The following is a 25,624-nucleotide window of genomic DNA, read 5'->3' as shown; positions in this document are numbered from 1 at the left end:
GATTGTATCAGCTTTAACGAAACAGGAAGTGGAGGGACTTTCCCCAGGAAACTTGTCGTGTGTCACAACGCAGTCTCGTGATTTCTCAAGAGGTCAGAATAGCCACACAATGGTCGTAATTATAGAAAGTGATAAATAGAAGAGGGGGTTGACAGCTAATCTGTAAGAAATAGCGTGACGTTGCGTGACGTGGGTTTGTTAATTTTCATTTCAAAGACAGTCACGTTGAATAACATGACGGGTAGTCGGAAAGTTACTGTTGTTACCTTCCGCGTTAGTTAGTGCTCTTCTTGTCAAAATAATCAGAATCTTGTTATATAAGCAACATAGACCTTTATTGAAAAGAAAAGTTGACTTCATTTTTGGTGAACACTTTGTCATTCATTCATCAACCTGACAAAGTGGCACAAAGGGCGAGTGACGTGTCTGCAGTTGATTGGCGATATCAAACACAGAAAAAAGGCATCGTTATTTTAGACGTGTATAGTTACGTCTTTTCTCTGGGCTGGAAATCCTTGAAAAAATACAGTTTAAACCATAATCTCTATTTATTCATATTGTTCTTATTTAATAGAAACTATCCATGCCAAGCAGTGGTTTGTCTCAAGATACGATGGGACCTTTAAAAATAACTGCGGGCTCAATGCGTCATCGCCATGTAAAACCATTCAGCAAGTTACTGTGCATGCGTGTGATGGTGATATAATAAATATAGACGGCACAGGAACGTCACGTGACCCTTATCCGTGCCAAAACGAGAAAGGATTGGATCTAGCTGGTTTAGTTCTGCGCAGCTACAACAGTCGAGCGTTTATTTCTTGTAGGACGAATGGATTTCGGTTTTTTTGCGGCATGGCTTCTCGAGGAGTCTTTTTTGAAGAAATCACCTTCGTTAACACTTCAATTCATCTCTTTGAATGTTCTTTAAACGTGGTCGCCTGCAGCTTTATAAACAGCTCTGTTCCTACACTCACCTTGAAATTTGATGAATTCTTTGTGGTGAGAAATATTCAACTATATGGATGCATCTTTCGAAACAACAGTGCCAGTAGTGTTACAATTTATGGAAATTCTTCCGTTAATTTGAACATTTCCAGTTCTGCATTCGTCAACAATGAGATACGCAGTGAAGGAGACGCCATACTTAACATGTCTATTCAAAACTTACAAGCAAATCAGAGCAGTATCAAAGCTAATTTTACTGATCTAAGAGTGTTGCATAATATCTGTTCAGGTCAAGCATGTTTTCAAGTTTTTGCTGGCATAAACAGAACTGACTTAGTTCTCGTTATGGAGAGAGTACTTTTTGAAAACAATGTGGCTGAAGTAACTATCTTGGACGTTCATGGCTTTTCAAACGGGTACACTGATTTCAAGTCGTCACAATTTCGAGAAAATACAGGCAGAGCGGTCCAAATCCATGATGGGATCTCAGTTGAGCTGAAAATCGAAAGAGCATTGTTCTCTGAGAATAAAGGTGGAGCAGTTGAGGTCAGCAATTTTACAAAGGAAGCTTCAGTTTGGCTGCTCAGTTCAAACTTCACCTCAAACAAAGTTGAATTTGGCGATGCATGCACATTTGTGCGTATACCGTCACTTTTAATGGATGTAGAGGACTGTCAGTTTGTGCAAAACGAAGGCCGGCATTTAGCTCAGGCTGGCGCCATGACGATAGGATTCCATGATGCATGGATCAACAGTTCTTCTTCGATAAGTATTAAGTGCTCTCATTTCATAAATAACACACTGATAAATAACAACTCTCTCCACGTTACAGTAGGAGGAGGTGCCTTAGCGTTGTTCGTGTCATACATGGGTAACTTATCACTAATCAATAACACTTTTGCGTATAATCAGGGTCTACAGGAAAAAAACCCCACAGACATTGCTGGAGCTATTTATGCTAAGGTGCGCGAACTCCTTGGGGACGTGGAAATTCGAAACAGTGAATTCCTGTGCAATTATGGCTCGGATATCAGCATTCTTGCTCTTTACGGTAAAAATTCACAACTCTCACTTCAGCCACGAGTGACATTACAAAACTTGACCTTTGTCAACAACAGTCATAACTTTAACCATTGTGAAACTGGTGCCATGATCATCACTAGAGGCATGGGCTTCAAAATAATGAGCTCCTGTAAAATTCACGGAAATTCTGGTGGGATAGCGTACCAGTGCGAACAAGGGAATGTTCTCGTGGAGGACACCATGATAAGTGGAAATATCCACTTTACTTTGGCAGTCATAACTAAGAGTTTTCACTTGAAAAACGTTTCTTTTGTTAACAACAGCTGCATTGGGCCATGTGAAGTTTCTGTTTTGCGAGTAATGAGTGCGGCTAGTAATAGTTCGTTCCACTTGGATCAGAGCACTTTCCTGAACAATTTTGGAGAAGAAGGAGTAGTCCATATCGATCTGTCCTTTCCTGACAAAACGACCGTCGACGGCCAGGTAATCATCAATAACACTGAGTTCCGAGGTAACTTTGGAAGATCTGAAGGCGTCCTTAAACTGCTCAAAGTTAATACGACTAAAATTCAAAACTGCAAATTCATAAATAATTTTGGTGGCATAGGTAGTTCCCACGCAAACGTGCAGCGGTGCTTAGGAACGTTGAAAATCAGAAATACCTCCTTTAAACAGTTTAACTATTCTCAAGTTTTTGAATCTGCAGGACATGTGGCACCATACTTGGGATTTTTGACGGTGACAAATTCTGAAAACGTACGTATGAGTATACGTAACAGTTCGTTTGTTTCGGATCCTTTCAGCACAGACAGCATAGATCTCATTGTTGTAGAAGAAGTCCACCCAGGACTGTTGGACAGCTCTGTGCGAATTGAAACTCCGATCAACACCAAACTTAAGCTGCGTAATATTACGGGAAACTACGATACTATCATTGGACCTAAATTAGACACGATATCGACTATATCGACTATATTTACCACCGAGCGATGTCCTGAGGGAACCTACAGCATTCAGAGGGGAACTAGTGACAAGCATGTAAATTGTTATCCCTGCCCGGTTGGTGGAAATTGCTCTTTACCTCTCGCTGCTCAGCCCAACTTTTGGGGTTATCCTGAAAACAAAGACAACGTTTCCTTTCAGCTTTGTCCAGAAGGTTACTGCTGTTTGCCATCTGCCCATAACAAATGCTCTTATGACAACAACAGCTACCAGCATTCCGGTTGCCAAGGCAATAGGACAGGCATCCTTTGCGGACAATGTAAACCAAATTTCACTGAAGGTTTGTTTACAACAGAGTGTGTTCGAGCGAAAGACTGCACCCATAGTTGGTATTTGGTTGTTTTTTTCGCACTCACGTCATTATTTGCCTTGTATCTCGTTAGAAAACCCCCAGTGTTTGAGGAAGTGGGAAAACAATTAACATGGTTCATTCCGAGACGCAAAGAGGGCAATAACCAAGTTATTTGCAGCCTAGACGGCACCGCCAGAAAAAGTGTTTCGCCGAATTATGGCTTTTTGAAAATTATCTTTTACTTTTATCAAGTGGCTGGAGTTTTGACTGTGTCGTCATATGGGGTCAAAAACATATTGAGAAATAGGATTGTCTTGCCCGTTACTAATCTTTTTAACTTAAAACTATATGCTAATACAAACTGGAGGATCTGTCCTTGGCCGATTTTAACACCACTTTCGAAAACAATGTTCCCCTTGGTGACAGTCATGGCAATTCTCTTCTCGATACCAATTATTTACCTTCTGCACAGCGGTCTAAACAAACTACGCAAGCGCAGGCCAACTCTTCCGCCAGCTGGTCCTTACTTTGGAGCTGTCTTGGAAATAGTGTTGCTAGGTTACTCAGCAGTGACTGGTACAACAGTGCGATTACTTCACTGTGTAAGCATTCAGGAAGTGTCCCGCTGGTATTACGATGCCCATTACCTTTGCTGGCACCAAAGGTGGCAGCGAGCTGCTATTGTTGTCATTGCCCTGAACTTGTTTCCGTTTATACTCACGTTGTATTTTACTTCGCTGCAGCTCTATAGAGGCAAGATTTCAGGAAAGATATTTTTACTTGCCAGCATCCTACCTTTTCCTTATCTCCTCTTTGTTTTGTATCACCACGTAAAGAACAAAATAACCAGGAGACCGGACTATCAAGCAATCCCTTCAACTGCAAGCTCAGGTCATGACGAGGAACATGACTCAAACTCTTCCACAAGCATCAAACATTCACTACTTGAGGTTCTATGCGGTCCATTTACAAAGCCACAAGATGACCAATCAGACGGAAGGATCTACTGGGAGAGCATTCTCATTGGTCGTCGATTCCTCATAATTGTGATTGGTTGGTGGCAGTTGGACCATGCGCTTATGCGTTCTGTGTGTCTGACGATCCTTTGCCTCGTTTTCCTGTTGCATCATATCTCCCAGAGGCCCTTCGTCCAGTGTCGTGCCAACTTCACCGAAACCGTCTCCTTGGCAACCTTGGTCGTTGTAGGAGTACTAAACGTTGGCCTGACGCGTACAGGAAGTGACTTCAGCGGTATCAATCAACGGTATTTCTCCATTCTTTTGTGGTCAGAGGCAGTATTACTGAGTGTTATACCTCTTGTTTCCGTTACTTTCCTCATCTTGTGCCTTCTTTCGCAAATTGTACGGGTGGTGATCATTTTATGGAAAGCTGCTCGAGCAAGATGGTTAAAAAGAAAGTATGACATACAGTTGTCCGTCCAGGGTGAAGACGAGAGTTAGCTTCTTTCTACGTGATCGTAATAGAACTTTACGCAAGCTACTTTCAAGTTTTGAGTAATATCTAATGAATGTGAAAGTACCTTTATGAGAATGCTTGGAAAGGCTTATCTAAATATTTCGTGAGTTTTTTTAACTACAGATCATGGGTATCGCAATTTGAAGATCTTCTAATTGTACAAACCACATTACCTATGTTACAGCGTGGTGTGTGTGTGTGTGTGTGTGTGTGTGTGTGTGTGCGGGGGGGGGGGGGGGCCCTTTGCGTTAGTTATGTCCATTGTAGGCGACTACCCTATGTTGATAAATGCGCATGCTCCGTCACTCCGCCTTTATTTGAACTTTGAACAGTGCAGAGAAACCACGGCGTCCTGTGTGAATCCACTAACCACAACTGCTTCTCCAATTAATATTCAAATTCTGGATCGATAAGTTTAAAAGCGAAGTCCTAAAAACACTAAAATGTGCGACGCCCCATTGGCGTAGTATTTTTATCAGAGCGCGTCAAATGCCCAATAAGAGCGCAAACCAAATCCACACAGTCTTAATTTCAGCCCACTTTTCATCCATCAGTGAAATTTACTGCTCTCAGATCTCAGTAGTCAGTTGAATACGCGTTCTTTTTTTATCAGCAGTCTGTTCAAGTTTTGACAGAGTCTCAACCTTCAGTTGAGCCTCACTTAGAAACTTCACATGCAAAATGCTTATGCGCTGGTCAGCGCACTTACCGAAGAGAGGAGTGACGGAGTGTGTTACGGATACTAACTGATTTTACTGATTAGTAATTACCTTGATAACGTTTTTCCTCTTAGTTACGATCTTCGTTACAATGTTTATTAATGTTTATTAATGTTTATTTGCTCATCTATTATTCTTGAAACCCGACGCTTTAGCGTCCTTTTTGCGTCCCACGCGCATATAAAAGACGACCTTGGCGTCCTTTCTTCAGTTTATTTAGTAATTCGAAGGATCTTGACCTTTGCTCCCCTTGTAACTTTGTAACCTTTGGCGCAAGGGGAACCGCTATGTAAGTTTATTCTTTTATTTTACTAAGGTTTAGTTTTCTTTTATTTTGATTAGATAAAGACTATTGTACTGTGTACCTTTTTAATTGCTTTGTGATAAGTGGCGAAAATCACGCCTGGCGTTTACGACTGAATGCCCAACTTTTAGTTTGACAACGCTTGGGCTATTGACTGTTTGCGTGAATCTCTTGAGGTAGTTTTTTTTTGCCTTTTATATTTTTATCGCGATTTTGAGTTGTAATTAAGTTAGATTTGTTTTACAAGCCTTTATCTTATATTTCGGAAGTTTTCGCCTCGATTGATAGGAATTCACCGTATTATTTCAGTTTACGGTCGCTTTTAGCCACTTGGTTGTTTTAGCTTGTAGTATTCTGATTTTCATCGACAATAAAACTCCGTTAATTAACCGTCACTTTGGTTCTCGTGATTGCGAACCGTAAAATAGTCCCAAACACCTTGGTAGCCAATAGCCGACCTGTAACCGTACCCTTCCCCCGCAAGGTGAAACGGAAGCGAGGGAATCTTCCCTCCATTTCACCTTGGGGGGGGTGGGGGTGGGGGTGGGGGTGGGGGTGGGGAGGGTACGGCTGCACGTAGGCTAGGTGGCCATACGCCCAAAGCGACACCTCGTTTGAATTTTGTTTCAGTCGCCGCAAGTTTAACAGAGTGACTGAGTGATGGAAGGACTTTTGAGCCATAACAACAACTAGGAAATACCTTTCATCCATGTTCTGAGTTAGAAACGAAACTATCAATAATAGATAGAATATTTTAAAAATTTTTGGGAAGAGTTACACCAAGAATAAATGATCTTTCCACAAAAATAAATTGAACGGATGGTTACCACATTGCCTTGAATAAAACTGGGAACGTATAGGAAAACTAAAACGAATTTGATACCGATGAAATATTGAACTATACAAAGGCAGGAATATTAAACAGTTCATATTGATTGTTCAGGAAACGCTAACTTTGTGAGCTTTACATGTTTCGACCGAAAAATAACAATGTTGGCCGTGTTTATAATTTTGACTCTGATCGACACAAAGGTCGTAGCGAATGGAATAACACGAAAACTCCGTCAATTATAGTGATACGGGGAAATAATTTTTAAGCGGAAGTTTTTAAAAAAAATTAAATGTCTAACCTGAGATGAGAATTTCCAAGTCCGAGTTTCTTTCATTTTAATAACACAATCAATTGGTATTGGGCATTTAACGCGTAATTGTACTGGACGTAATCCTACTAACTCTACAAATAATGAGTTTTACTCTAAAAAAATATAAATGGGATCAAAGAGAAACTTCACATTCCTTTCAAGCGAAGTCAAGTCAGTGAAAATAGCAAAGACACCTATCTGTTCACAACTATGTCCAGTCGAGGCACTTAGACGTCAAAACTGATTTGTATTGATTTAATGAGGGTTTTTCTTGAGAAAAGAAATACAGAATCCGTTCAACGTAATAGCTTGTTAGGGGTTGTAACAGCTAATTTTTTGTCTTGCTGGTGTCACGGGACAGAGGGGACCAACAACCGAACGACAGTGTTTTTATTGTATGAAGGGTTTTCATAAATATAACCTAAATTTTTACACTGCAGTATAACGGTGCAATGGACTGTGACATAACTACAACCCAAGACTGTGTCATTTCACGCCAATAAAGACAACACAGTGTTTTTTTCACTGATTTGAGTGACGCACAAGTCTGCTGCAAAGAGTATTGAAGTTCAGAAAATAGACTTTTATCCTGGAGGCATCATTAATTTTCCACGAGGGACACGACATACTGAATTTCCAATGCCTTTATTCTTCCACATACGGAGAAATTTTAAGCCATAAATATCGCATTTAAATAAATTTTACAATAAAATGTATGAAAATATCATTTAAGTTTTTCTTAATTTTATACATGGAAATATATGAAAATTTTATACACCTTTTCCCTCATTCCACTCTTACGGCGTTACGTACACAAAAGAACTGAAATTTTAAACATTTGCCTAACACAAGTCTTTTGCGATTCATTACATCGTCAGATCAAAAAAGTATTGCGTGACAGTTAGACAGCGTGACACTATATCCAGCGTTCAAAGACAAAGCTGACACGAAGAGTCTGGACGCACACAGTTAATGTAAGAAACGATTTATATAAAAGAAAATGGACTGTCCAGTTGATGTGAACTCAAAGGAGGCTTACCCGGATAGTTCTTCACCACGTTCAGATAACACTAAAAACTACCACTACTTGAGTCAGGAAAGTCTGTCATCTCTTTCGCAGGCTTTTTGCGAGCTGAAAGTTACCATAAAGAAAGATGTCACGCGACGCTTTTTGTTTTCTTTTTTTTAACACAATTGCAAGGTTCCAAGGTACATTGGCCTTCATGTGGTAACAAATGAAATCAATTGGCATAAACCAAGAAACTCACTTTTCTTGTATGCGTTCCATATCCTTACAGTTTTGTCCCAAGAAGCGGAAATATACTGAAAGAATAACGTAAGGTAACGGGTCAATAAAAATTGAAAGCATACCCAAGAACATTCAAAATTTGACATGCGAGGGGTCTGGGGCCTGAATACCATGAAATTGAGGCAAAGAATTCTTAACCTCATTTCCACGCCAGAAGTTTGTACCCTATTCTCAAAATCATACCATACAGTTCCTAGCAAGCTAATAACTAAAACCGTAAAAAAAACGATAAATACCTGACTCCTCTCAGGAATATGAATAATACATCGCACAGAATCGCTGTGTCCAAGATTCTTCTGCACAATCTTGCGTGTGTCTGGATCATAAACCCTGGAAATGAAACAAAAAAAATTGGGTGACATTTGCCCCTGTAATTTTGCTGCAACATTCGCCACACGCTCTCATGGCCTGTTTGCGTGACACAGTTCCGACACTACAAAAAGACATCTAATATGTTTCCATTCCTTGTTTGCGTGACAACGAACGGCCACTCTGACAAGATATCTTTGTCATACATGTCGCGAAATCTTTACCTGATGATTTCTTGGACTCCAGCCACAATACAGCCGTTCACTTGATCAATACACAGAGCTGAAACAGCTCCTTGAGCAGTGAGCACCACATCGCACCCCATTCCATCTCCTCTCTGCGATCAGCAACAACATCAAAAGTACAAATACATCAGAGCGGTTTTCGATGAACTATGATAATCTCACAACCAGAGTAATCGCAATAGCCAATCAGCACAAAGGAAAATATCACAAGCAGCCAATGAGAACTCAGAGTAAAAACATTTAAAAGCCCTCACAAGCAGTTGCCGAGTCGCCATTGATTTAATTTCGCGCCTTGTTGATTAAGAGAGAGTGGGGCGAGTTTTCAAGATCAGTCATAGCCCTGGTTTATTATGTGGCAAGGTAGTCCTGAGGTAAATCTCGGCGTTCTGATTGGTTCTTAACTGGTCGGGATTTTGCCATACGGACCTTTTCCACGGAAACGGTCATAAGCCGTGTATTTTTGCTCCAAAAAGCCGGCAATTTCAAATCAAACAAGTTTTTTTTTGCGAGTGCCATATATCAAACCACTTTCATACCTCGCTTGCACAAGCCGTACTGGGGAATATTAGCCCTCAGTCGTTTGTCACGGAGCTCGCTGCACTCGGTCCAAACTGCTACTATGGGCGGCCGTCACCACCAAAAATACAAGGATGTCAAATAGATCAGCAAATACATAGATGGCTTAAGGATCAGTTGCAGGATAGCATAGCTAATAAAGGAATGGCATGGCCAAATTATAGACAGTCTAGTTTTCCTTAGTGAAACAGAACACCCTAAACATGAATAGTTTAGCCAAATGAGAAACGGTCTAGTAGCCCATGTTGAGTTGGAACATGAGATTGTGAAATGGACTAGCTCAATTACGAATAGCTTAGCACTCATTTGCGATACAGTACTCAAACGGTGTAGCGTTGCGTTAAACGGTTCAGGGTAACGTCGAGTAGTACAGCCTACGCACAAACGGTGTAGCGTTGCGTCAAATGGCTCAGCGTAATGTAGAATGGTACAGCGTACACACATATGGTGTAGCGCTGCGGGAAATGGCTCAGCGTAATGTCGAATGGTACAGCGTACATAAAAACAGTGTAACGTTGTGTGAAATGGCTCAGGGTAATGTCGAATGGTACAGCGTACATACAAACAGTGTAGCGTTGCGTGAAATGGCTTAGCGTAATGTCGAATGGTGCAGCGTACATACAAACAGTGTAGCGTTGCGTGAAATGGCTTAGCGTAATGTCAAATGGTGCAGCGTACATACAAACAGTGTAGCGTTGCGTGAAGTGGCTTAGCATAATGTCGAATGGTACAGCGTACACACAAATGGTGTAGCGTTGCGTGAAATGGCTCAGCGTAATGTAGAATGGTACAGCGTAGACACAAATAGTGTAGCGTTAGGTCGAATAGCTTTGCAAAACATCAGACGCTCTATCTGAACATTAAATTGCTTAGTATTACTTGAAATATTTCGATGTTGTGGCGAATCGTCGTGGCGTGACGTGAAGGCTATGCCACTCCTTTATTAGCTATGCTATCCTGCAACTGATCCTTAAGCCATCTGTGTATTAGCTGATCTATACGACATCCTTGTATTTTTGGTGGTGACGGCCGCCAAGGCATCTCGCCGAAACCACCAAAAATACAAACCGCAAATGGAACAGCGATCTGCTGGGGGCATGACGTCATCGAATGTGAAGACTGACACGAAACCATTATATGGCGTAGCCGCTGGGGTGTCTACAAAACGAAGACCCCTGTTAATTTCACATCGGTTGGTGCTGAGGAACGCTTTGGGTTAGTTTTTTTAACTGTCCGTGCCTTATTCGGGCAAAAAAATTAGGGTCTTCGGTCTTCGGTCTTCGTTTTGTAGCTTTTGATATGACCGCAATTCAACCAAAGAAGAGCGAAATAATCAGGCCGGCGGTAAGTCAGGCTTTTGCCAAAATGCAAAACGCAAAAAGGCGAGAACTGTCAATCATTTATGGTTGGTGAAAAGCGGCTAGATTTCATGAGCTTTATGTCTGTAGAGTGCAATCAGCCGGCAAAAAGTTCCGTTGTACGTGTTGGCACTAAAGTTGACGTCAATAGCTTGCAGAGAAAAGGTATTTGTCTGTTTAGAAATTTTAAAAATTGTTTCATTTGTGTTTTTTTATTCTCCAGAAATGTTTGGCTTGTGTCAGTTAATTGCTCTGAAAGTTTGTACTTCCGGTAAAATGTAAATTACCTTTTTTCGGGTTCCGGACTAAAAAGTGAGAAATTTACAAGTCAAGTGAGAGCAACAAGAGTTCCAACTAAAAAGAGTTTTTCAAATGAAGACATTCAATTATGACCCAAATAAGAACAAATAACGCTCCCGGTCTTCCTTAGTGCTTTAAAAAAGAAATGTTTCTCCAGAAATGTTTGGCTTGTGTCAGTTAATTGCTCTGAAAGTTTGTACTTCCGGTAAAATGTAAATTACCTTTTTTAAAGCACTAAGGAAGACCGGGAGCGTTATTTGTTCTTATTTGGGTCATAATTGAATGTCTTCATTTGAAAAACTCTTTTTAGTTGGAACTCTTGTTGCTCTCACTTGACTTGTAAATTTCTCACTTTTTAGTCCGGAACCCGAAAAAAGGTAATTTACATTTTACCGGAAGTACAAACTTTCAGAGCAATTAACTGACACAAGCCAAACATTTCTGGAGAATAAAAAAACACAAATGAAACAATTTTTAAAATTTCTAAACAGACAAATACCTTTTCTCTGCAAGCTATTGACGTCAACTTTAGTGCCAACACGTACAACGGAACTTTTTGCCGGCTGATTGCACTCTACAGACATAAAGCTCATGAAATCTAGCCGCTTTTCACCAACCATAAATGATTGACAGTTCTCGCCTTTTTGCGTTTTGCATTTTGGCAAAAGCCTGACTTACCGCCGGCCTGATTATTTCGCTCTTCTTTGGTTGAATTGCGGTCATATCAAAAGCTACAAAACGAAGACCGAAGACCGAAGACCCTAATTTTTTTGCCCGAATAAGGCACGGACAGTTAAAAAAACTAACCCAAAGCGTTCCTCAGCACCAACCGATGTGAAATTAACAGGGGTCTTCGTTTTGTAGACACCCCAGCGGCTACGCCATATAATGGTTTCGTGTCAGTCTTCACATTCGATGACGTCATGCCCCCAGCAGATCGCTGTTCCATTTGCGGTTTGTATTTTTGGTGGTTTCGGCGAGATGCCTTGGCGGCCGTCACCACCAAAAATACAAGGATGTCGTATAGATCAGCTAATACACAGATGGCTTAAGGATCAGTTGCAGGATAGCATAGCTAATAAAGGAGTGGCATAGCCTTCACGTCACGCCACGACGATTCGCCACAACATCGAAATATTTCAAGTAATACTAAGCAATTTAATGTTCAGATAGAGCGTCTGATGTTTTGCAAAGCTATTCGACCTAACGCTACACTATTTGTGTCTACGCTGTACCATTCTACATTACGCTGAGCCATTTCACGCAACGCTACACCATTTGTGTGTACGCTGTACCATTCGACATTATGCTAAGCCACTTCACGCAACGCTACACTGTTTGTATGTACGCTGCACCATTTGACATTACGCTAAGCCATTTCACGCAACGCTACACTGTTTGTATGTACGCTGCACCATTCGACATTACGCTAAGCCATTTCACGCAACGCTACACTGTTTGTATGTACGCTGTACCATTCGACATTACCCTGAGCCATTTCACACAACGTTACACTGTTTTTATGTACGCTGTACCATTCGACATTACGCTGAGCCATTTCCCGCAGCGCTACACCATATGTGTGTACGCTGTACCATTCTACATTACGCTGAGCCATTTGACGCAACGCTACACCGTTTGTGCGTAGGCTGTACTACTCGACGTTACCCTGAACCGTTTAACGCAACGCTACACCGTTTGAGTACTGTATTGCAAATGAGTGCTAAGCTATTCGTAATTGAGCTAGTCCATTTCACAATCTCATGTTCCAACTCAACATGGGCTACTAGACCGTTTCTCATTTGGCTAAACTATTCATGTTTAGGGTGTTCTGTTTCACTAAGGAAAACTAGACTGTCTATAATTTGGCCATGCCATTCCTTTATTAGCTATGCTATCCTGCAACTGATCCTTAAGCCATCTACGTATTTGCTGATCTATTTGACATCCTTGTATTTTTGGTGGTGACGGCCGCCCATATGCTACGACTGCCTCAGGCCAATATTACCCAGTATGGCTCTAGCACCCGGTCAGTAAGAGGTTATTCCTTGCACACTTACTGGTGCTCCATTGCACCTGCTTCAAAATATACAGTTTCAAGATGTCAGTCACACAGTACACGATGACCTTACCCAGATACGAATAGTTCCATCTTCTGAGCCCGTGATCCATTTGCTCAACACAGCATTCCAGCGAACCTTTCGACAAGTAAAAAATTCTTGATCACACAAATAATGTCGTCGTAAACGCTTAGCAGCTTGATGACTCGAATAACTATACTACAGAAACTTTTTTTCTGCAAAAAGATTAAATATAGTCAAGAAGCAAATGATACGTGTTGGAAAACATTATTTGATGCATGTTCATAAAAAACTAAACCCGTACCCTGAATACACCATCGGAATAAACGCCAAGACCGAGAGGAACCTGGCAACGAGTCTTGATTGAAGCGTTCTTACCTGTGTAACTTCGGCCTCGTGGCCCTGTAACACCGCTGACAAAGTCATTTCTGCACCGCGGTCAGAGAACTGTCTAATGTACACCAACTTGTCAGACGAAGCATAAGCGAACTCATTTCTAAAGAGGGCAGAATAACATGGATACAAAGAACTTGATATGCGCAAAAAAGCTGTTGTCCAAAACTGCCCAAGTGTTTCATCAAAAAAGAGTTCTTCTAAGATGTCCCTAACACTTATAGAGGCGGTTCGAAAGCGCCTCTTTGCCTCCCCGTTAGTCCTCTTTCCTCCTCTGGGGGGGGGGGTACAATTCTTTGCATTACTCATTATACCTTACCCTTGCCATGTTCCGCTGACAGATGACAATTTGTAGTCCTAATCTAAAATTACAACGTATTGACACTCTTTTGGCCTGGAACTTACGCCTATCAATTGGGGTCCAGTGCAACAGTCAAAACCCAACATTTCTCCTTCTTTCCTTTCCAGCGTAAAATGTCAGCCGGTTCCTCGCCCCAATCCCTGGTGGCCAATCTACGTTATAAACTCAATCGATAACACTAAATCATCCAGTCCCCGAGAGTCACCGAGGTAGCTTGAGGTACTGAAAGATAAGACCGACTCCTCTCTTCAAATGAAAGTTTGCCGTTTACTGACTTAAGCGTTGAATACCAAGTCATACCTTTCAGCGCTATAGGTTAGGTCCATAATGATACCATCAGAGGCCAGCTCATCGCTCTCAAGGGCGCTGGGATCAGTGTTGCGGAATGTGTCGTGAAAACTATACAAAATGCAACGTAAAATTTCGTTTTACATCATGTTGATAGCTTTCAAAGAAAAATGTTAGGACGACAGCAAATAGCTTGTTAATCTTGACAAGTAGGTATAAGTTAGGTATAAGCATTAATTGAGTTATTTGGAAGAATTTTAGGGTTAGAAGTTCTAAATATAAGGGAATATTAAATGGTGTGAACATATTTCACGAGTCTTACCATGATGCTTCCAGGTCCCACAAAAAGATCCGTCGATCCCAGCCAGCACTAAGCTGAAAGACGAAGAAAAGGTACAAAATAAACTGAACTGTTACAGTGCTCAAGTGCATAAGTTCCTACTTCATCAGTGCTTTAGCCTGTTTCAGGCGTTCAGTTGATAAAACGAAGCGCGAGAGTAAAACGGCGCCATAGAAGCGGCAAAGCGAAAAATGTAAGGAGGTTTGACTCGAGTCGCGTAATATATACTGGTGAAACTTTTTAACAAAAGTTTGTTTCAGTAGACCAGAATCTGATACACCTCAATGATTGATCGTTACACGACTCATCCCAAACATTTTTTTTTCAATCTTACCGAAAACCTCGCGCCTTTTATCGCTCAGCTGTTAATATTATGCCCATCGAGCTCACTTTTATATTTACTAACTGAACGCCTCGAACATGGTTCTGCGGTTCAAGAATATTCTCTCTCTCAATGGCGCCCCGCTGTGTAACAAAACTGTCGTTCAAGAATGCTATCTTGAATAGATCGGAAAATAATCTTGAGGATTGCTTAAAGCCTTAACTTTAATCAACAGTTACAACAAAATGAATCTCACCAAGTATGTTGTATTGTACCCAGCCTCTCTCCCCACAACAGCCAGCCCGGTTACACAGCTGGAATGTTCTGTGAACACGTGTTTACAAATGAATCCTGCCACCCTGTTGGTTACTGAATCGTGCTCCTTAGAGCCCTGTTAATACACATAGTTAGACAAAGTAAGTAATTATCTGGAAACAGGCTCTCAAAAAGTTATCCAAACACAAACAAGCAAAACAGAATATCTGACAGATTCAACGCCTATTATGTGAACACAACAAGAAGAAATGATCAGAAGGGAAGGAAAGCCAATTTGCGGGTCAAGAATACTAATATCAAAAGTTCTGCTTAATATGTGAGAAGTTTTAAATATTGTTACCACTTATCTACTTATTAATTTATTTATTCAGTTCGCCAAAGGATACAATAAGTAATGTTAAGATTCTAGGTGACGTAGATATGGGTGGTAAATAAGGAATATGTCATTTAGTTATTGTGAGAAGACAAACTGTAAATGCTTACAAAACTAAGATTTAACTTCTTAATATGTATGTCGTGTGGCTGATTAATGCGCAATAAAAAAATAGAGCTGCCCATGATACATTTTACGAATGGAAGATGTGCATCTCTTAACCTTTTAACTCCTGGGACTGACCAGCATCTAATTTCTCCTAACAATAAAACCCCTGAATTACACAAAAGGTCCTGAGAATGAAGGAAATGATCACCAACTGAAAAAGCTCTTGATTGTCAAAAAAATTCTCCTTATCAGCACCTTAGGTGATGTAAACAGAACAGTATGGAGAATATACATCCTGAAGTAAGGATGTGAAAGGCAAACACGTACCTCTACGTCTTTCTTCACAGGCTTGAAGGCCTTTTCACCGAGCAGAATTGCGTATTTGTAAATAAGATTTTCGTCTGCAGGTCTCATGTTTTCCAGAACCTTGACAGCGTCCTCGTCAAAGCCCCACACATCTGTCCAAACAAAAGACACAGCTTTAACCACCCACTGTCATTGTAATCTCAAACCTTAAGGAAGAAAATTTGCACAGGTAATCGCATGGGGCCGACAAAAATCAAACAATTAATATCACGCCTGTCATCAAAAGTTACAGAAAATTTTACAAATTCTGATGCTAAAAAAGATACCAATCCCTAATTTTACGAGGAAGCATAACTCTACTTGTTTATAAGATAGAGGGTGATTTTTTTTTTCATTAGGAAGGTCACTTTCATAGGAGGACTTTTCAGTGTTCAGTTAGCGTCAGTGAACCGTAAAACGCACGAATCAGCCGAACGGACTTTTATCTATGTAGAAAAATGCCAAAGCAACGAAAACAACCCTACTGAAAAACATTCGCACACAATAAAATTATAATACTTTTAGGTCAGGTCAAGACTATCTAATGTTTTCAATTTCATGTAATTTTACCCGTGGTGGGTACCCTGGGTGTTAAACGGTGTGACCCCAACCCTCCTCCGCTAAAAACATCCAATCCTCACCCTTGCATTTACTTACAAATATTATTGTCTTCTGATGCCACTACTAATAAATCAAGGTTCTCCACAAAAACGGATCTCAACAGGGAAATGTTGCTGGTGTGTTCAGAAGCAGACGACATCTGAAACATTAGAAGGAATTTGAGACACAAAATTGTCAAGTTAGAGAGTCTTGTAAGAGTTCTTTCTTGGTGAAAATTGAGTATCAGTATCTTGTACATAAAATCGCACAATCTTAGAACCAACCAAGCCACCTGGCGATTTTCCCGCCATAATGACGCATGTGTACGCGCGTACGTGCATTTTGGGCGGGAAATCTTTTTACCTTTCAATATTTGCTCTCGTATGGTTAACTAAAGCATCTATGTAATGACTGAAAACAATACGAGTACCAAGGAATTTGTAAGTGACTGTTGTTCAGTTCGGTAAATTACTATCAAGTTCTTTTGTGGCGGGTATCTGGAGAGGTTAGTTTTCTTTATTCACTAATAATCCAAATAATTTTAGTAAAACTCCTAATAACAAACGTAAGTAGCATGTTGTGGGCGACACGGTGTTCACGTGGTTTGCCCGCTGGACTCCAGCTAGGGTCATTGTGTTGTGTTTCTGAGGCAAGACACTTAACTCTCACCACGCTTCTCTCTGCCCAGAAGTACAAGTGAAACCGAAAAAAACTTGCGATCGACTAACGTCCAATAGGAGTAGCAATAGTCTAAGTCGCTTCATACTTCTGACAATGGGATAACGTACACCAGGATTGGTTTTACGAGCCAGCTTCACTTTCAACCTCTTTTTAAAGTTACTTGTCGGATAAATACCTGGTTTATAGTATTTAGGAAGGAAGGTCTCGGCCTGTTTTCACCACTAGCACTCCTGTTTGGACTGCGCCAATCGAACTTGGCCGCGATCTGAGCTGCTAAGCGAGACTTAGCTTCACTCTGTAAGAATATCTCTTTGCTGTAGACGAAACACACAGAGCATGGATGTTACACATCTTATGACATCAAGACCATTTCCGGAGATTACACGAAGACTTCTGAGGTTTCCTTTCGATCGACCGAAGAGTTTTCGAGTACATCGTGTAGATTTCTGTATTTTAATAAATACGCAACACAAACATGCAAAAGGAAAATCACAGGAGAGCTCGAATGATGTCCAGTGATAGCGCGATGGCCTCTATGTTTGTCAAACATCCCAGCAAAATTGAAAAGTCACAAAAAATATTACTTTTAATAGCATACATCACATTTTAAACATGTGGCTCTTACTCGAGTCTAACAAAGAAAAAAACAACCGATGAACAAAAATTTCGTTAAATATCTCCCTTTTCGTAAATCTATCTATAAATCCATTTCTTCATGAATTCATTCATTTCACTTCATTTTTTTACTCATTATTCATTCATTTATTTAAGATGTTTTTAAATTTCGAGTATAACATTCAGGGAGGGGAGAGTGAGGATGACCTTTATTTACCTGTACATGAAATTGTTTGACTGAAGTCGTTCCCACTTGGACACGTGACCATTACTACCTCCACTGAATATCAAAAGAGGAACTTTCCGAGCTGGAAAAAATTTCGAAAAATAATGATATAAGTGACCTAGCATGGCTAAGAATAAGCAAACTTTAAATGTTACATAGCATATCATGTGTAAGGTATGAGGGAACAAGTTTTCTTGTCAGCACCATAGAACAGTTTGGAAAATGTGCTAACTGATTTTTGGGTGTAAAGGCTTAATTTCGTCTGTAAGTTTGTACGTTGCCGGAAGTTGTTGACATCTATAGAAGGATGTTTTTTTTTCGCCTCGACATCAGCACGGGACGAAGAAATTTACTGAGCCCCTAGGAGGAATCGAACCTAAAACTATCAGATTCCGCGTTATGATGCTCTCCCACTGAGCTGCAAATTACTCCTCGTTGAGTTAGGTTACTGGTTTCATCTTTTGACAAATATTAGTTAGTTGTTATCCACAGAAAATATCAATATGGAACGTGAAATTACGTACTGTAAGTAAGAGACTCCATTGCACACTTGTTCTTTAGTGTTGTTAAACATCCAGATGAAATGTATTTCCACACAATCAGATGTCGCCTGCTGTTTGTTCCTAAAGGATTTCAAGTGTTAAATTATAAATCATATGCATCACAACTCACAAAGACATAATGGGGGTCCTGTGGTCCTAGGTACAGGTTCTCCCTAACTGTTACTCAATGGGTTTGTTAAACTCAGCTGTCAAACTACTGCGCATGTGCGAAGTTTGTTGCGTCTACTTAGCGTGCTTTCAGGTTGTGGGAACAAAGTTGTCACGCAGGAATTAAAAAAAAACAAGCCCCTCTCCCCTCCAGTTTGCTTCTAAAGCATAGCTGATGGGAGGGAGCCTTGTGGTGCATTTGACTTCCTCTTGTCAAGAAAAAATGATAACTTAAAACAATAAAACAATCTAGCATTCCCCTTACTGCCAGTGAGCTGTCACTCCAAGACCTACCCCCCTTCCTCAACAAAATCTTGCCCACGCCCTAGCCCCTTACACAGTAAAAATATCATTTTTACTGGGCTGCCCTTTACAATTTGCAGCCAGTTATGAATAATAATCAGAGATTACGAGCTCAGAAACCCAAATGGAAACTGAGAAGACTCTAAATGGAAGTGCATCTCACTGCTCATTTTTCACCAGTGTTTAGTGGCTTACAATTTCTGACCATCTCCTAGAGTCTGAGTGAGTTAAAAGATATGACAGGAACTGTGCAGAGCACCTACCTATTACGTGTCCTAAGTCAGAGATATAGTGAAATAACACCAGAGGAAAACTAGAAAAAAGGATGAAACAAATTCAAGATGGGAAAACACTCCACAAACTAACGACCAGAACACTTTCACCAATACAAATAAATCTTTCCTAATTGTATATAATTGTATAGACATTTTTATCTAAAATTTGAGTTCTCAAGACAGTGACATGTGATTGAGAATGAACCTCTTAACTTTGCATTAACCTTTTACACTCTAATATCAGCAGACAAATTCTCCATGTTGTTCTCTACACATTTACTAAGGTGCTGACAAGGAGAATTTGTTGAATAATCAAGAGCTTCCTTATTTGGTGATCATATCCTTTATTCTCATGACCTTAATGTTTTTTTTCAGGGGTGATATTGTAAGGAGAATTTAGATGCTAGTCACTCTTAGGGATCAAAGTGTTAATCTCTCCTACCCATTACTTTCCTCATCTTGAAACGTTCCTATGAAATCTGTCACCTGCAAGAGATGTGAATCTTGTTCACCTCAAACATTTTCATTTCACTTCAGCTTGATAAAATAAAAAGGTTGTGTAATAGCATATTGACAAGGTGTTAATGAGTAATTTTACAAAGAGAGGGGAGGGAGGGGAGGAAGAAGAGGGAGGGGAAGGATGGGACAAAGTGAAGGGAAAGGAGGAAGTGGAGGGAGAGGGCAGACTACTCTCTGGGGATGACCTTTCCTGTCTTTATGAGAAATATTCAATTAAGGTGGCTCATAGCCATTCTTGCTTTCATCAAGTTATAACATCAATTCTTTAGTAACAAACTGTAAATACTGTCACAATTCTAACATCCTTTGTCTTCTTGATCAAGTTGTAAAGACAAGCCCAATCTTTAGCAAACAAGTATTAATCACTTTTTGACATAATAGGTGACCATAGCAACACTATAGTCTCTTAAAACACCCTTAATTTCAACCTATTGTAATTCACTAGTGAACCAGGTGACCCCATTTTTCATCCAAAAATCACAAATGGCATATGATGATTCATTCTTTAACAAGAGTGCCACCTTAAATTTTGAAAATTTAAGGTGACTCTGAACCTTCTCTTGAATTTTACTTGTTTCACAAAACCATTCAAAATATCATGTGTAGTTACTTTGAGCTGTCCAAAAGCAAATAATAGAATTGTATCACTGACTTACATTTTCTCCTGATTTTGGATCATACATAGCAGCTTCAGCAGTGCCTGCTGCCACCCAGATAGTCTTGATTGGTCTAACATAACAGACTCCAGTAACTGCAGTACTGTAAACAGCAAAACAGTCCAGTAGACAAAAAATCAGAGACATTAAACTTTATGTCAGTCGCTGTTTAGATACAGTTATTTTTTTCTGACAGAGGGTATCTGGTAATAATGCAAAAGAGATGTACAAAGACTTGCTTAAGTACATATCTGGTTCAAAGTCAAATTAATTGACACCACTTATAATGCTTCTGTCAAAATCAGGATCTTTGAAAAATAGGTGATCCTGTCACTCCTAAGTTTTAATTATTTGTTAAAAACTTAAGACAGTTTCTAAGAATAAAGAATTCAACAAATAGGGGATATTGTTCTTTTATACACAATTGAAATTTAATTCTCAGGAAAGGCCAACAGTAAGAATGTACTGTGATCAGTTAAGAGACTTCATTTTGTTTTAGATCTTGTACCTGAATCCATCAAATTTATGCATGACCTGTCCATCTTGAGACCAAACTTTAACAACCTTATCAAAAGCACCACTTAACACCCTGAAAAAATTCAACAAAAAGGTTGCTCATACATTGTGCATTCAATAAATGGCAACAACTTATTTACTCAAACACAACCAAAATTAGATAGGTGACAAGTCTTATTCAAAATTGAAATTGACAAGATGCCCTAATTAATTTCCCATTTATAGCAAAGCTCGCAAAGCGTAGCCCCATAATTATACAAAATAGTAGTAACCCATCAAGCCAAAAAAAATTTGGATGTATGACAGTACGACCGTACAAGGTGCTACTTTTAACATGTGTGGTCAACTGTATTGCGAGCACACCAACGCCACAGCTTTGTTCAGTAGTCCAGTGGTCAGTGCACTGGGCTCCGAGTTGGACAATCCAGGTTCTCGTCCTGGCCGGGGCAAAGCATTGTGCCCTTGAGATGTGCAGGAAAAAAAAATGCGAGCTCCACTTTTAGGCTTGGCTAAATCTATATATTATGTACGAAGTCTGTAACTTACCAGGTATTGTTTTCTGAGTCTCGTGCCAGGCACATGCAGATTATTCCTGCATCATGTGCTTTGTTTACCCTGAAAAAAAAAATTGGCAGAATGTATGATCATACTAATCAAAGCTTGCATATATGCTATACATTTTAAATATATGCACCGAATCTAATCCTGCAGTCATAAGCTATGAAAAGTTATTGGTGATAAATAACATTTTTAAAGTGTTGCTAAATATTCATTTATTTTTTGCTCTGATCAGCACATTAGGAAAAACCTCAGAATCGAAATTGTGGCCAAGTTTATTTCCTACTTTAATGCAGTATTTCGGCCTATAACTTTGAACTCTATTTCAGAGTCAGATCATGTTGAAATGTGTCTCAAGAATGCAAGACTGACAAAACCTGAAATTGTAAGCATCTGAAGTACAGAAAGGAAGGAGCTACCAGAAAAAAGGTTATCTATCATGGTCTACAAGCTTGAAATTGAATGATTTTCAAACCTTACTTTGTTACGACTGATAAACTCTTGTTTCCTTTGTATGAAAAAGTGGAATCGTAAACAACTAACTTCTGGTCATACCTGTAAAATACATTGATAAAACACATACAATCTGAGCAAACACTGTCCAGTAACTCTGATACTCAAAGACTACTTTGTAGAATTATGCAGTTTGGAAGATTGAAAAATAGCATTTAACCCTTCACACCCTAACACCAGTTAGCTGCACTTGATTGATATTCTCCATACTGTTCTGCATACATTTCCTCAGGTGCTGACAAGGAGAATTTGTTTAACAATCAAAAGCTTTTTCAGTTGGTGATCATCTCCTGTATTCTCATAACCCTAATGTATAATTCAGGGAAGATAATGTGAGGAGAAATAAGATGCTTATCACTCTTGGAGGTCAAAGGGTAAAAAGATCAAAGTAGGGTGAAACTTATTGGGATTATATGTTGTAATTTTTCAGGTGACTACACATTTCAACAGTTCATCTGTCAATATAGTTCTGTAGTTTGTTTGTCAAAATTAAATGTAGTTTACAATAATGGAGTTATAGGTTATGAAAATTTCAATCTTAAACTACGTCCTTTAAAATGTATAAAAATTTACATATCTTCTGTGAAATCATCCTGTGTTTTTGAAAAGTCTAACATTTCTCTTTCTCTAAGTAAACCTTCAACAACACAGGTTTTGGCTTTCTGTAATGTTAGTTAAATGTTATTCAATCTAAACATACCCTCCACTGTAAACTCTTGATTCGTGACAAACTACACATTTCACAAGATCTGAATGTTCCTTACAGACATAGGCTGAAAAAGATATACAAATTAGTAGCTGAACTATTACGAAGAACACTAAACTTAAAAAGATGTTACTTGTCTCACCATGAACAAAAGAGAAAGAAAAAGATCTAAGTCCTTATCAGGAATCAAGCCCCAGACCTTAGCATTCTGCACTTCCATGCTTTACTTCTGGGCTACAAGTACAGAGAACTCGAGAGAGAGAAAGGCTGTCAGCAGGATCATATGTGACAAATCCTACACACTGCTAGGATCAGCAATGTTGAAAGCATCATGAGTGTACATAGAATACAAAAAGATAGTACTTTTTAACAACATGATTTCTCCAAATTACTGTCTAATATCATAAATGTACCAGCCTACCCTTTGTGTCTATTACATGTCCAATTTCTCTGCCTGAAATCCAAAATGAATGAAAGTATTATAACTAGCAGTAAGCTTCAATCAATATACTTATTTAAAAAATGTGCAAAGGAAATACCCACATACCCGCCCTAAGGAGGGTCATAGTCATAGTTTGGGAGGTATCAGAAGGGGGGAGGGATAGGGAATGGAGGAAGATGGGTACATGAAGGGGAGATGGAGAGGGATGGAGGGGTCATGGAAGGGGGGTGGTGGGAGATGGGAGATGGGAGATGGAGGAGGAATGGAAGGAGAGGGGGATGGAAGGGGCTGGGGATCTCAAAAAGCTTAATAAGTTTTTAAAAAGGAAAATTAAAACATCTCTTTCAAGAGTTCAATTGAGGTGAACCAATAAACTGAGAGGGAGGGCTTAAAGTGAAAATATCTGGTTTTGGGTCACAACTTACAGACTATCAAAGCATTAGCAGGGCAGAATGGGCCAGATGATCATTAATTTTCTTCTTATTCATAAAATTACCTGGATCTCTCATGTTGAATACTTGGACTGTTGAATCCACAGCTGCAACTATTTGGTTTCTCCTTACATTCCATGCCATGCAGTACACTGGAGATCCAATCTAAAAGAATAATGGTAAAAAATTCATTAAATAAATAAACAGCTCTCTTTCTCTGTTTACCTGCTCACTTTCACTCCTGAGATATCAATATCTCATTGCAACATTTATTTCTTTATAAAATAACAAGCAAATTAGTTGGTAAAAAATACACCTTTAAATATATTCAAACTTACTGGAATCCTATCATGTACTGCACCTCCAGAGCCCCAAGCTATAATAGTGCCATCATTTGCTGCCGAAAAGAGAAGTTTTGCATCTCCCCTGTTGAAGGAAAACATTATGGCATATTATGAATTATAATAACTGTCATGCTACACTATTTTGATTGGTTGAGTTCATACTCTGGCAGTGTTTTTCCGTGAGGTTATTCTGTTATGTTAAGTGCTACATAAGTGCAATGCATATAGCAAATTGTAAGAACTTTTTGACTGAAAAGTAACGCGACCCTCTTAACAATTGAGATCATGCAAAAGTTGACCTTGGTACTGACCAGAATAAAAAGCTTGTAACCCAGCCATCATGTTCACGAACAGAACGAATAATTTTCCCAGGCTCACCGGTGGAGTAGTCCCACACTTTGATCACTCCATCTACAAACAGATTAAACAAACACTGACTTATTACGTGATCTTGTTATAAACTGATCACCTGTTCTTATCTGTTAACTCTGCAAACAATGTACACATTTTGAGACTTTAAAACTCTCTCTATTAGAGCAGGTGTTAATTATTTCTGGAGTGGCTGCTGACATACATGATTAAGAAAGCTAATTCTCATTGGCTTGGAAAAACGTGCAATTTAAAGCAAAAAATGGTGTGATTTGTGAATAAATTCCACTGATGAAAGCCAATCAGTTCGCAAGGATCACCAATGATTTCAAAATGGATATAACAAGAGAGATAAAATAACTCATGAAAGTTTAAATTGCAGTTTACCCCCGTTTTACAGCCCATATGTAAACCATATTTGGATTATTATAGGTAACTGTAAAAAAGTATGGAAAGTATTTTTAAGGCTGTGATGTGATGAAAACACACAGGAACATAATCTGCCTATAGTGGTAGCTTATTTGGACAGCATGTTTATCCAGAGATTGGTTTGAAAACAAAACAATGAACTGCGCTGAAAAGGATAATTACAACTCCAAGGTAGATTAAGTCTAAAAAAAGGTCACAATTTGAAGTCATATGGTATTTAAAGTCTATAGAGAAAGCAGCTTAGATTGACATAACTGGCTTCACTGAAACTTTGTGGGGCACCAGGCTTATCGGTCGCTAGAAAAGCATTTGAAATTTCAGCAAGTATCGTATTTCCTGTCATACTACCTTCAAATCCCACAAGAATCTCATGTTTCATCGGATTGTACGATAGCGCTGTGATCGTTTTATTGTGGGTATCTTTAATCACCGCAAGCTTTTCCATCGCCATCTTCAACGAAAAGTTAGAGGAGCACCTCTAGCGAAGCTCTCATTGCCGGAGAAAATGGCTAAATTCCTATACACGACAAAAGGCAAAAGAACAACAAACTATGACCTCGACATCCATGTTGCCTTGGGAACTCGGAGGAAACTGGGTCGGTTTTACCAGGAACTGAATGAGATCGAGGCTGTAGAAAAAGGTGGGGGAACATTGACACTGAGAAGCATCTAATTTCTCCCAACAGTAGCACCCCTGAGTTAAAATTTGTGATCACGAGAGTGTAGGAGGAGATCGCATACTCAAGGAGCTCTTGATTGTCCAACAAATTCTCCTTGTAAGTCTCAAGAAATGTACAAAGAACAGTGTGGAGGTCTTGCATACCACTATGATTTGATTTCAGGA

The 25,624-nt window shown here is 39.6% G+C and overlaps 3 protein-coding genes across 5 annotated transcripts in view; 1 reads left to right on the top strand and 2 right to left on the bottom strand.

Moving 5' to 3' along the window:
* LOC113686340 (uncharacterized) overlaps positions 1-30 on the bottom strand; it is an 11,396-nt gene extending 11,366 nt beyond the window's left edge. The window contains exon 1 of the mRNA XM_089209458.1: positions 1-30. This exon is cut by the window's left edge and continues 51 nt beyond it. The gene's annotated coding sequence lies outside the window, so the exon portion shown is untranslated.
* The window catches only part of LOC149043324 (uncharacterized), a 7,058-nt gene extending 902 nt beyond the window's left edge, over positions 1-6,156 (top strand). The window contains exons 2-3 of one of the 2 annotated variants that reach the window (XM_089209451.1): positions 575-3,250; positions 3,354-6,156. In XM_089209451.1, coding sequence (XP_089065577.1) covers positions 575-3,250; positions 3,354-3,391 — 2,714 coding nt within the window. In that variant the 3' untranslated portion in view covers positions 3,392-6,156. Of the gene's footprint in view, positions 1-574 lie in introns of both variants that reach the window. The other variant, XM_089209450.1, reaches the window with a different exon arrangement.
* Positions 1-25,374, bottom strand: part of LOC113686302 (uncharacterized) — a 54,026-nt gene extending 28,652 nt beyond the window's left edge. The window contains exons 1-26 of one of the 2 annotated variants that reach the window (XM_089209454.1): positions 25,129-25,374; positions 24,294-24,393; positions 23,977-24,064; positions 23,704-23,803; positions 23,187-23,219; positions 22,760-22,832; positions 22,027-22,101; positions 21,535-21,603; positions 20,981-21,061; positions 20,473-20,575; positions 19,740-19,783; positions 19,286-19,335; positions 18,534-18,632; positions 18,001-18,091; positions 17,344-17,482; positions 16,545-16,647; positions 15,870-16,000; positions 15,042-15,176; positions 14,446-14,498; positions 14,136-14,234; positions 13,460-13,577; positions 13,133-13,198; positions 8,746-8,858; positions 8,449-8,542; positions 8,172-8,226; positions 7,486-8,035 (exon numbers count right to left, since the gene is read on the bottom strand). In XM_089209454.1, coding sequence (XP_089065580.1) covers positions 7,974-8,035; positions 8,172-8,226; positions 8,449-8,542; positions 8,746-8,858; positions 13,133-13,198; positions 13,460-13,577; positions 14,136-14,234; positions 14,446-14,498; positions 15,042-15,176; positions 15,870-16,000; positions 16,545-16,647; positions 17,344-17,482; positions 18,001-18,091; positions 18,534-18,632; positions 19,286-19,335; positions 19,740-19,783; positions 20,473-20,575; positions 20,981-21,061; positions 21,535-21,603; positions 22,027-22,101; positions 22,760-22,832; positions 23,187-23,219; positions 23,704-23,803; positions 23,977-24,064; positions 24,294-24,393; positions 25,129-25,231 — 2,277 coding nt within the window. In that variant the 5' untranslated portion in view covers positions 25,232-25,374 and the 3' untranslated portion in view covers positions 7,486-7,973. Of the gene's footprint in view, positions 1-7,485; positions 8,036-8,171; positions 8,227-8,448; positions 8,543-8,745; positions 8,859-13,076; positions 13,199-13,459; positions 13,578-14,135; positions 14,235-14,445; positions 14,499-15,041; positions 15,177-15,869; positions 16,001-16,544; positions 16,648-17,343; positions 17,483-18,000; positions 18,092-18,533; positions 18,633-19,285; positions 19,336-19,739; positions 19,784-20,472; positions 20,576-20,980; positions 21,062-21,534; positions 21,604-22,026; positions 22,102-22,759; positions 22,833-23,186; positions 23,220-23,703; positions 23,804-23,976; positions 24,065-24,293; positions 24,394-25,128 lie in introns of those variants that run through there. The other variant, XM_089209455.1, reaches the window with a different exon arrangement.
* Positions 25,375-25,624: the final 250 nt, after the last annotated feature.

This window comes from Pocillopora damicornis, chromosome 6 (genome assembly GCF_964200805.1).
Source record: "Pocillopora damicornis chromosome 6, jaPocDami1.2, whole genome shotgun sequence".
Taxonomy (NCBI): domain Eukaryota; kingdom Metazoa; phylum Cnidaria; class Anthozoa; order Scleractinia; family Pocilloporidae; genus Pocillopora; species Pocillopora damicornis.
This window is presented reverse-complemented; position numbering and strand designations above follow the sequence as displayed.